The 13,024-nt window shown below is 33.4% G+C and overlaps 1 protein-coding gene across 3 annotated transcripts in view; it reads right to left on the bottom strand.

Annotated features, from left to right (window-relative positions):
• The window catches only part of THEMIS (thymocyte selection associated), a 241,147-nt gene extending 231,996 nt beyond the window's left edge, over positions 1-9,151 (bottom strand). For 2 of the 3 annotated variants that reach the window (XM_074397500.1, XM_074397502.1), the window contains exon 1: positions 8,869-9,151. In XM_074397500.1, the coding sequence (XP_074253601.1) occupies positions 8,869-8,959 (91 nt within the window). In that variant the 5' untranslated portion in view covers positions 8,960-9,151. The remainder of the gene's footprint in view (positions 1-8,868) is intronic. The other variant, XM_074397501.1, reaches the window with a different exon arrangement.
• Between the last annotated feature and the right edge of the window lie 3,873 nt (positions 9,152-13,024).

Raw genomic sequence — 13,024 nt, 5'->3', positions numbered from 1 at the left:
ACTGCTTGTCTTTAGCACCACTGAGCTGCTCCCTGTTTCTTACCCAGACAAAGCAAATTCTTCAGAAGTTTGCACTTGTTCTGTCCTCAGCAGGGATGTTCTTCCAGATGGGGGCATGGCTTATTTCTTCATCTCATCAGAGATAATCTGCCCTGGTCACCCTATCAAAAGATCACTTTTCACCTCACCTTGCTTTACTCTCCAGTCAGTGCTTCATGACACTTGTATATATTCTAAATCTATCATTGGTTTGTTATTTGTCCCATTCACTAGAATATAAGTTCCAAGAGGGGAAGGCTTTACTTTTTTTCCCAACTATAATTCTAGACCCTTTGACAATGCATGATAATGCATTATTAGAATATATGTAAGCTGGCCAGGCGCAGTGGCTCATGCCTATGATCCCAGCACTTTGGGAGGCCGAGGGGGGTGGATCACCTGAGGTCAGGAGTTCAAGACCAGCCTGACCAACATGGTAAAACACTGTCTCTTCTAAAAATACAAAAATTAGGCAAGCGTGGTTGCACATGCCTGTAGTCCCTGCTGCTTGGGAGGCTGAGTCAGAAGAATCGCTTTAACCCAGGAGGTGGAGGTTGCAGTGAGCCAAGATCAGACCACTGAACTCTAGCCTGGGAGACAGAGCAAGACTCCATCTCAAAAAAATAATAATATATGTAAGCTATTCCATTTCAGCCTTGCTTAACATTTTTCTATAAAACATGCTTCAATGATATAATCATTAATTTGCTTTTTGTAATTATATTTTAAATTAATTTCTAGTGGTTGTATATTCATAAACATTTTTCTCTATAGATACGTTTTACCCAGTTGTAACCTACAAAGTCCACAACTGTTTGCACACCACCAACTGGGCCTTGCCTTCTTTCCACACATTCATGCCTACAATAACTTTTGTGAATCTTTTAATATCTGTGACCTGAAAGAGAAATAATGATTGTTTCAGTTGCATTTCTGATAGATTTGCCTTTTTAAATATTAGTATGATATGTGAACTGCCCTTTACATCTTTCTATTCACTTTTGTTTATTGTCACTTAGTAATTCCTTAAACACTCGGGATATTTACAGTCTGTCTGCCCTATATTCTATAAACATTTCCCTAATGTAGAGTTTGTCTTTCTTCCACTTTATGTATTTTGGGTTTTTTTGGAATAAGGAAGTTTTTTATTTTATAAAGTTAATTTTTTCACTTTTTAAACTTTTTAGTTTCACACTTTTATGTGGTTTAAGTGGTATTGTTAATGTTTTATTTTTTACTGTTTTTCTTCATATTCAATTTATATTGGTGTGTGTAGCAGCAGACAAATTAAAATCAGTTTTATTTTACTTTTTGCAATAATTGCCCAGTTTCTTTATAATATACCAGCATTAAAGTAATAATAATAGTTATGATTTACTAAAAGATTACTATGGGCCAGTCATTTTGATAAATACTTTATATACGATAGCTCAATTAATCTTCACATGATGCCTTAGGGTTATGATGAAACCTATTTTTCCTAACAGAGGACAAATATTGAATGCTTTAAGTTGACCATGGAATCACCTCTCATTTATAACTTATCCAGGAGGCAGAGTCCTAAGTTTATAACCCACAATTCTGTGCTTCACATCAATAGGGCTCATAAAATAATAAATGCTTGAGCAACATGTTCTTGAGAAGAACATGCTCCCTATCGCCACTGTGGTTGTCAACTGGGAGTATTCAAACCAATACTTGAATTGGGTTGGTCACATGACCTGACCTCAGGCTTTTTCAAATTTCCTCAAACCTCCCATGCCCCAAAATTTGTTGCAGAGTATCACCACCACAGGGTGGGTGGAACCTGGCTCCACTGCCTGAACTGAGACAAAAGCCAGAAAGGGGACTAAGAGTATGTTTCCTTGCACATAAAACAAAAAGACTTCAAAATATTGGAAATAAATGCTTCCAAAAGGATATACGAAAAGAAAGCCGGAGTAGTAACACTTTCTAACAAAGAAAAAGGATCATCAAGGAAAAAGGATGATAATCATACAGTAAAAAGATGTAACTCTAGAATGTAGGCACATGTAACAACTAAGCCTCAAAAAAATTTGATGAAATAAAAGAAATGAAGCGTGAACTAGATAGATGTGCAGCTATGAAGTAAATGACAGACTAAGCATATGAAAAATAAGCGGTGAGAAAAATGATCTGAGCAAAATAAATAAAAACTCAAGCTACTTGGCACATAAAGAGAGGTGTTATACCAAAACACAAAGCATACTTTTTTTGAGCACACAGGAAGTATTTCCAAAGTAGAACATGTTTCATATCACAAAATAAAGGAAACCGCAATCAGTTCCAAAGAAAGACTATCAATCTTCAACCAAATATAATAAAATTATTAGTTAAAAGCAAAAAGATAGCAAACAAAATCTTATATGGTCACTAAATAAACAGAATTAATGGGTATTGGATTTAAAAAGATATACATTATAATTAGAACTGAGGAATAATAATAATGTTACATGGCAAAATTTATAGAAAATAGTTTAAAAAGTACTTAGAGAAAAATTATAGTTTTAAACACATTTATCAAGAAGCAAAAACAAGTATTAAACATGGCTGCTGATTTCACATAGGAGGCTGGAAAAGGAGCAAGACAGAAAAAAGACAAGAAAATAAATGAGACAGAATCTGAAATAATAATAGAAACAAAACACAGAGAATATTAACACAAGCAAATTCTGGCTTCTCTCTAAAATAATTCCATTCTCAGTAGGTCATTCAAGAGCACTCTTAACAAATTTTTAAGAAGACTGTTAAACCTATTTTTAGAAAATTATCTCAGAAAATAGAAATAACACAATTTATGTAACTCATTTTCAGAAGCTAATGTTATCTTAAATCTAAAATGAATAAGTCTATTGGCTCATTTTAGTTATGATTAAATTTTAAAATCCTAAATATAATATCAAACTCCTACATTGTATTTTAAAAAAGAAATACCTTTTGAAAAAATATATATATTTATATATGATATATATATTTTTATGAAAGGATTCTCCAACATTTGAAAAATCTTTAATGTTAACTCACATAAACACCCTGAAGAAAGTAAATCACATTTTATCTTAATAAATGATGGAATAGCATTGATTAAGTTCAGTACCTATTTATTATGAAAATACATAGAAAGCAAAGAATAGATGGGAACTTCCTTAATTAAGTAAAGGTTAAATACCAAAATGCAGGTCATAATATATTAATGAGAAACTTTAGATGATTTTCTTTATGACTAGGAATAAGACAAGGATATCCACTATTGCTTGACATAATAGTGAAGGCTCTAACCTATAATAAAAAGGTAAAAAAAAAACATTTGTGGTAAGAAAGAGACACAACCCAATGTTTCTGATATATCTATTCAGGAAAACCAGTGAAATAAAAAATATAAACTATTAGAATTAACAAGGGAATTTATAAATATTGCTAATCATATTTAACTGCATTTCTTTACTTTAGTGACAACCAAGGGGAAACAGACAAAATATGATAGTCCATATAGAAACATATACACACGATACGTGTGTGTGCATTCTAGGAACTAGCCTAGGATACATAAGAGCTCTATAGAGATACCTTTTTAAATGGTAACAAATTATGTGGAAGACATTTTATTCTCTTTTTAAAATAGAGATAAACTATGCTCGTGGATGGAAAGACTTTACCATTAAAAAAATTGAAGTCATAATTTAAAACATTTCTGTATTAGAAATCTCAGCTCAGAAGGCCTTCATTAAAAATTCTATTAAATATTTAAATAACAAATATTGCTAAAGTTACATAAAATCTTTAGGAAAGTAACAAAAGACTCGATCCAAGAATTTCCATAATTTCAGCTAACTTGATACTGAAGTTTGGCTAGGATATTACAAAACATAAAAACTATATATCAGTCCCTAAAAGAGATACATTCTAACAACAACAAAAATTAAGCCAAATTCAGTGACATATGACCCAAATGGTCATATTCCACAATTAAATGCATCTTTAACATTTTTTTAATGTTAAAAAAAGTAATCATCATAAGAGTTACAAAAAGAATATTTGACAAACATCAAACATAGATTTGTTTTTAAAACCTTTTGGAAAACTAGAACTAATTTAATGTAAAACAAACATGTTTAATGGTGAATTACTGAAAATTGCTCTTAGTGGTTTTGAATAAGATCTTTTTTATTATTATTACCTCTGTTCAGTATTATACCACAAGCAAAATCCATCAATATTCTCAGACAACACAAGAGTACACATAACATATCCAAAATAACTTAAAAATATATAATATATTGTTAAAATTCAATAAGTACAACAAAGAGAAAAGGAATGGTTTTAAAGATATCATTTAAAATGGCATGAAAAAATCAAATAACTACAAATAAACCTGAAAAAGTAAAAGATGTGCATTAAAAATTATGAAATGTTACTGACAGAAATGAAATAGACTTAAATTACTGGAGAGCTATACCAGATTAGTGGGTCAGAACACTTAATTTAAAATGATGCCAATTTTCTCCAAACCAATGCACAGCTAATCAAACTTACAGGAGGACTTTGTGGAAGTTGATAAGTTAATTCTAAAATGTATGTGAAAATTCAAAGTGCCAAACATGAAGGGGAATAATAAATTGAGAGAACTCATTCTAAAGTGGTAGTTATCAAATTGGCTATGTATTATAATCATCAGGAAGATTTTTAAAAACCTGATGGTGATGCCTTACCTTTTACATAATTAAATCTTTATCTCTTGAGCAGAATCCTAGGTGTTTATGTTTTAAAATTAATCCAGGTATTTGTAATGCACAACCGAGTCTGAGAACCATGGCTCTGTAGCATATTATTATATGTAATGTAATATAAAGTATATATTAGATATTGTATACCCACATTATTTAAGACAAGGACAGTTGATGTAAGGATAGCAAGTAGATGAATAGAACAGCATAAATGTCATGGAAAAAGACCCAGGCATGTATGGACACTGTTTCTGAGTAAGGATAACAGAGTAAGATGATAGAAAAAAAGGCAGCTTTTCAATAAACCTCACTGCACCAACTGACTCTACAGAAGAAAAAAATAAGCATTGGTCTCAACTTCAAATCATATACAAAAACATAAACCCAGGTAAGCTGCAGATCTAAAGGTGAGAGTAAACAATAGAATTTCTAGAAGATAATAGATAATATTTTCATGAACTTACATTAAAGAAAAATTTCGTTGACAACACAGAAAAAGAAAAATAACTACACTTTGACTACACTAACACTAAAGTGGAAAACTTTCGTTCATTAAAAGACACCATTTTGAAAATGAAATATGAAGCTATTTCATAGGCTGAGAAAGTACATTTGCAGCACAGAAAATGGACAAAGAGTAAGTATCCCAAATACATATAAACTTTATCAAATCAATAATAAAAATTTATAAAATTCAACAGAAAAATGAGAAAGAGATATAAACCACCTCTGCAAAAAAAGGACATTTCCAAAAATCAGATAAATATATGAAAAGGTGCTCAATCTTATTAGTCATCAGGGAGATGAAAACTAAAACCATGAGCTACCACTATACTCATGCCAGAATGACTAAAATTAAGAAGACTGATAATATTGTGTTACTAAGCATATGAGTTAATTGGAACACACATATACTGCTTGTAGGAATGTAAATTGGATTACTTAAAAAGCTTGTTTTTCATTATTTTTCAAGGCTGAATGTACACATACAATATGACATTGTAATCCCACTTACTTTTATGCCCTATTATTTAATGCATATACATGTAGGCACACATGTACATAAATTTTCATGACAAAATTACTGGAAATGCCAAACCAGAAATAATCCAAATGCCTATTAGCAGTAGAATTAATAAATTGTAGTATATCCATCCAATGGAATAATATACATACTGAAAATGAATGAACTATATAAAACAGCATGGATTAATTTCACAACTGTAATGTTAAACAGATACACCAACCAGAAAAGAATACATACTATAATTTTCCATTTATGTAAAGATCATAAATGGACAAAAGTCATAATAGTGGTTATCCTTGAGGGAGATGGTAGATAATAATTGAGAAAGAGCACAAAATAGGGCTTCTGGAATACTTGGAATTTTCTATTTCTGGAGCAGGGTAATGGTTACATGAATGTGTTTACATTGTGAAAATGATCAAAGTATTCACTATTTTTTCCTCTTAATTGAAGTACAACATAGTAGTAAAGTAATAAGGTGTAAAGAAGATGATATGGATACATAGAGGGACACATACTACGTTTTTTCTTAAAACAATATAAAATGTCAATTCTTTCCAAATTAATCTATCAAATCAATAAATCCAATAAAAATCCCACTTAGCAGGAAACTCATTTAAAAAGTCATGAGATATGATCTCACCCCAGTTAAAATGGCTTTTATCAAAAAGACAAAAAATAATGGATGGAGAGGATGTGGTGAAGAGGGAACATTTGTACCCTGATGATGGGAATGTAAATCAGTACAGTCACTATGAGAAACAGTGTGAAGGTTCCACAAAAAAAAAAAAAAAAAAAAAAAATAGAACTACCATACGACCTAGTAATCCCACTGTGGGGTATATATCCAAAAGAAAAGAAATCAGTATATTAAAGGATATCCATGCTTATATGTTTATTGCAGCACTATTCACAATAGCCAAGACGTGAAATCAACTTAAATGTCCATCAACAGATGAATAGACAAAGAAAATGTGGAATATTATTCAGCCATTAAAAAGAAGGAAATCCTGTCATTTGCAACAACACAGATAGAATTGAAGGACATTACGTTAAGTGAAATAAGCCAGGCACAGAAAGACAAATATCATATGTTCTCATTCATTTGTGGGAGCTAAAAATATTGATCTCATGGAGATAGAGACTAGAATGATGGCTATCAGATACTGGGAAGAGTAACGGGAGGGGGATAGAGAGGGGTTGGCTGATTAATGGGTACAAAAATACAGTTAAAAGGAATAAGATCTAGTGTCTGGCAGTATGATAGGGTGACTATAGCTCAAAATAATTTACTATATATTTTTAAATAACTAGAGTAATGGAATTGAAATGTTCCTAACATGAAGAAATGGTAAATGTTTGAGGTAATGAATATCTGCATTACTGTTACTTGATCACTACACATTGTATCAAAATATCACATGTATTCCATAAATATGCATACATATTATGTATTTGTAAAGAAAATTTTAAAGTCTATGAATATCTAAGCCAATTTAGGAAAAAAAAGATTGAAAACAAGGGATTGGTCTACACACTGTTTCTATATTAACACTTATTCCAAGGCTACAGTTACAAAAATAGTGTGATTTGGGGGCAATTAAGAAAAAAGTAAGCTAATGAAATAAAAGAGATGTTTTAGAGACAGACTGATACAGAGGAGAATATACAATATGATTTAAAGGAGGCAACATAAGTCAATGGGTGAAAGATTGTCAGCTTAGCAAATGGTAACTGGAAATCAGGTGAACTGTTATAGGGACAACTAAAATTGGATCCCTGTGTAATTCACAGCAGTGTCCTGCAAAGACTAAAAACTAAATGCAAAATATAAAACTGTAAAGCTGATAAAAACAATATAGGAAAATATCTTTTTAATGTAGACATAGAGAAAACTTCTTACATAAAGCCTAAAAAACACAAAGCATGAGGCAAAAATGATTTGGAGCTGGCTTAGAAATAGAGACATCAAAAATATGATTAAACATGGCAAAACAGTCTGATTCAAGAATCAACTTATGAATTAATTGAATAAAACTGTACACTAAGCTGATAACAGCTGATATTAATTTACCACTTGCAAGTATGTGTGTATATTTGTGTATGTGTGTGTGTGTGTGTGTGTGTGTGTGTGTGTGTGTGTATTAAAAAAAACTGGAGCTGACATTTGTTAATTTTTCTTTTACTTTGCAACATAATACGTAATATATTATTTTGTCTATGAAGAGGAAAGGCCTGCCTGCCAATACTTAAGTTATTTTCCTGGTAGTTTGGCTTGATCTGATTCTACAGCTGCTTCAATTCTACCATTATTGGTAACTAGAAATACACCTAGAAAATTGCTAATTTTATTGTGTATATTCAAACTAACTACGTAAAGATTCTGGGTTATGTATTGGAGATTTTAATATTCTTTTCTCTGAATTAATATAATAAGTTACACCAAAACTCATTATCTTATTATTCAATAAGTTTAATTGAACTCTGAGTTTTCAATGTCAATTTAAAAAAAAATTATCTTGTAGCAATAATTTCTATACTTTCAAATGAAAATCTTCATTATTTAAGGAATTAGGAGTTAGGCCACTACAGAGTGAGAAAAACATGAGCATGAGCAACATTTAGAAGTTAAAAGTTTGGGAAATATTTGGAAATAATTCTTTATAAACACTGTGCCTTTGATAGTTGCTTCTATTTTAGCAAGCTAAATCTTTTTTACATTGTAGAAACATAAATATTGATAACGAAATTTGTCATTCTTGATTACAATCAATTTCAAAGCAAAGGCAGAAATAGTTCACCACTCAAGGCCTACAGAAAGCTCAAGAAGCTTCACTCAATTCCTTATTTCTCTCTGTCCCAGAGTTCAATCTAGTTTCTTCCTTCTCCCACACTATTGGCTCTTGACTATTCATTGGTCAGTTCATTACGTTCTCCCCTTTCTGATCACTTTTCCTTCAGCAGAACTCACATATTTGCTGTTAAAATTTCCCTCTCCAATTTTCCAGAGTGTATACAAGAATGCTCTAGCCAGTCAAGGCTTTGGGGAGTGCTTACCTTCAAAATAGATGCCTGCCTGGATTTCTAGAACCCTGGGTAGGGTCCTGAGGTCAAGAGAGTGGACGAATTCTTCCAGTGATAATGCCATTGCTATGCCTTGCGTAGTCTGTAGACCTGGTGCTTACAGAAGCTTGTGGCTTCTGGGTGACACTTGTCTGCAGTTGCAGTCCCTGCTCATCGTTTCTTCCTCGGGCAGGCAGGGATGTCACACTACAGCCAAAGTTGGGTAGAGTAGCTCTATGTGGGGAGGACAGTGAAGAGGGAGGGAGTCAGCAGGAGAAAAAAAATGTTAGAGCTCTTTTGTTCACATTGTGGCTTCATTTCCTTCTGACTTTGAAGTAGAACAGGATGGGGGTGGCGTGAACAGACACTGCCAAAAAAATGAGACTTGGTAAGTAGCTCATTCTGTCCGTTACTAATCCAGGTGTGCATCTATTGTGGTAGCAAAACTGAGGTCAGGTTGCTGTGGCTTGTCCACCAACAAAGAATAAGAACACATGACTAAAGTCTAATCTTAAAAATGGCACCATGTGAATTCATCATCTGTCTAGTTCATTTCTAAAGCTTGGCTTTGTGCCTTATTTGCATACTGTCAGTGCCTTTACATTAAAATTGCTTATAAAAGTGCTTTGTGTCAGCTCTTTTTAGAAATCTGATACTCTGGAGAGAGTATCAAAACCACTTTTTATTCTTCACATTAAAAATTTTGCTGAATCTTAAAGGAGGATAGGGAAGGGAGAGAATATGAAAAATGATATGGCAAATTAATAAAGTATGTTAAAATGAGTTTTCTAATCTCTACACTACAGTAGAAAGCATTTACATCATTTGTTAGGAAACCTGGATTTTCTCGGTTTAGTTCTACTTTTGCTTTAGAGACTAACTACAGCCGTGTCTTCTCTGATTCTTATTTGTTTTAGTTAGTAAATGGAGATGAAGTAGGAGACTCCAGTAAATTTTATACTTTCTTCCAAGTTCGAAATTCCACAATTCTGATCTTGTTGCTGAAATTTAGGAAGAGAAAGCATTAAAGGATCAGCGTTAAAGGAAGCCAAAGAAACCTCATGAACATTGATCTCTTCAAAATCCTGTCCCTCTAATTTTTTGCATGTAAATGAAACAATATTTAGAATATGTACAATTAAAGGTGACAGTTCCTAAGTCTCTTGAAGGATCAGCAAAACAGTATTGGTTGAGGCTGTGGCTCATACCTGTAGTCCCAGCACTTTAGGAGGCTGAGGTGGGAGAATTGCTTGAGGCCAGGAGTTCAAAACCAGCCGTGGCAACATAGTGAAATTCTGTCTTTACAAAAAAATTAAAAAATTAGCCAGGCATGGTGGCACATGCCTGTAGTCCCAGCTCTGAGGAGGTTGAGGAAGGAGGATCACTTGAGCCCAAGAGTTGGAGGCTATAGTGAGCTGTGAACATGTCACTGCGTTCCATGCTGAATGACAGAGCAAGATCCTGTTTCAAAAAAATGTATATATATATATATAATACTGGTTGGTATGTATACACCTGAAAGATGTTCAAGAAGCTGCATGTTCTCTTTAGTAAGCAAACTCGAGGCTTTTGTTTATGAACTATTTTGGTCTTAGGCTGCAGAGTGCATAGGCAGATACAGAGGGTCAGGGGACATTTCAATTCTACCATAGCCATCATGTAAATGACCTAGAAAGATAAATACTGCCTAGTTTTGATATGGCGCTTATAAAACTGTTTCAACTTGTCATAATCCTATTTGACTTTTTCAATAATCTGCCCAGCTTTATTTCTTTCTTTACAAAAGTAGAATTTATGGTTGGCCACATCAACAGGTTTTCTATCAGTAGATTCAACTTCCCAACTTGAAACATTTTTTTTCCAAAAATTTCCTAACCTTGATCTGTCTACCTTCCATACCCCTCCCCACAGTTTACAGCCTAGTAGTGTATTTCATGTGGTTGAATATATGAAAGAAGCTTCTGTGGACTGCTCCTTAAAAATCATGAATCTGTTAGAATTGATGCCACAATAAATTTCATTTGTTATCTAATGTAAGCTGGATTTCACTTTTTTTTTTTTAATATTCCCAAGTCAGATTTCTATCCTACTAGCCAAACAGCCATTTCCTATCACCAATCTCTTACAATTACCTAGGTTCCATCTGCTTCTGCTCTTGGAACAGATGCCACTCCCTCTGTAATAATCTTCTTTGTATTCTCAATCTTAATTAATGACACTACTATTCTCTTAGTTTCCCAAGCCAGAAGACTTAGAATCATGTGAGATGCCATTTTTTTTTCTCTAGCTGTTAAATCCATCAGGCCCTATAGATGGCAATACTCAGTACCACTCACTCTGTCTTTGCTCTGTATCCTCACTGCTACTGCTATAGACCAGACCGTAATCACTTCTGACATGCAGGCAAAAAAAAAAAAAAAAAAAAAAAATCATGTTGTGAGCAGCCAAGATAAAGTTGGCAAAGAAGAGCAATGAGAAGGTACTTAAACCATCGGGTAGTAAAGTGCACTATTGAAGTTCGGTCATTAGAACAGCACATTATAGGTGTAATAATAGACTAATGAGAATTCAAAAAACAACCTAGACTTATATAATAATTTACTATTTGATAAAGGTGAAATTCCAAAGCACTGGGGAAGAATTTTTATTGAACAAATGGTTAAATAATTGGTGGGGGTGGGGAAGTGTTTTATTCAACAAATAGTTAAATAATTGGGGGGAGTTCCCTAACTTTCCATGCAATAAAATTAAAGTTAGATAAATTTTAAAATTAAATGTAAATAAAAACAAACTAGAGGGAAAAAATAGAAAAAATGTCTGGAAAAGGGTAAGAAAATAACTATTTCTGAGCACAAGGTCTTAAAGGAAAAAAACTAATAATATATTTGACAACTAACTTATGAAATACTCCTGTAAATCAAAAACGAGTTTGAACAAAATAGGGAAAAAACCACATACTTCAAATAAAAATTGTCTTAGGTATGTAAAGGCCACTTGTTAATCAATATGCAAAATTAAAACATTCAGACTTCTACTTGTGGTATGAGTTTGTATCTGACCAACTTTCCTATCAAAGGCACCTGGAAGAGCTGTATACTTTTGAAAAAGCTGTTTTAAGAAACGAGAGAGCTGTCAGCCTGCAGGACATGAGAGGCCATGATCCTGTAAAGCAGGGCAGAGCCATTCGAGGAACCCCGTATGCTGTACTTCTTTTCCCTCAAGGCTTTTATGGATTAGTAACTGGCACCAAGAGAGAGGTTGAGCAAAAACTGGTGGTTCAGGAGGAGAGAACCTGAGTTGAGTTTTTGGCAGTTTCACATAGCAAAAGAGACCAAAATAAATCGGAATTTGGGACTTAGCAAGTCCTCCAGGAAAAGTTGGAGAAATGTGTTGCTCAGCACCACTTTTTCCCCCTAAAAAAATTTTGCCCCTTCAAAGCAGCACAAGGTTGACTGTATGAAACACAAACAAAAGCATGATTTGTATAAAGCTGAAGAAGCTAAAGAGTGCTTTCAGCAGTCTTACAGAACTGGGAAGCCAAGGCTGCCAGCGAGGGAGATGGAATCCCAGCAAATGCCTTCATTCTCAGTAGGGGATCCTGAAGGCTGCTTCCTAAGAGAAAGGGTTGCCTGTAAATAGAACAAGCTTTATAAAACCTGAAGCCCAGACTAAAATGGGCTCAATCCCTCAGTGGATTAACGTGGTCTGCCCCTATTCTCACTGCCAGATAGAAACAAATTTAAAACCTCCTGTTGAGGAAAAGCACCCAGAACTTCTATAATATTTAAAAATACAACATCTATATTTCAGTATGAAATGAATAAGAATGCCAAAAGACAGGACAAAGAAAGAGAGAGAGAAGGGAGACCATAGAAACAAACTCATGGGGTGATTCTGCTATTGGAATTATTGCTCCTGCTATTTAAAATAATGTTGATAAACGTTCAAAACTAGAAGACAAGAAGGAGAAAAGAAGGAGAAGATAACTGCCATGTATAGAAAGTATCATACGGAATTTCTAGAGACAAAAAATACAGTAACTGAAATTAAGAAGTCAATAATTGGATTTAACAGCAAATGGGACATACAATAAGAGAGGATTGTTGAACTGGACATGGGAATGTAGGAAAGATTCTCTCTCTCTCTCTCT

Source organism: Saimiri boliviensis, chromosome 4, assembly GCF_048565385.1.
Source record: "Saimiri boliviensis isolate mSaiBol1 chromosome 4, mSaiBol1.pri, whole genome shotgun sequence".
NCBI lineage: Eukaryota > Metazoa > Chordata > Mammalia > Primates > Cebidae > Saimiri > Saimiri boliviensis.
Note: the sequence above shows the minus strand (reverse complement) of the source record. Positions and strands in the feature narration are given on the sequence as shown.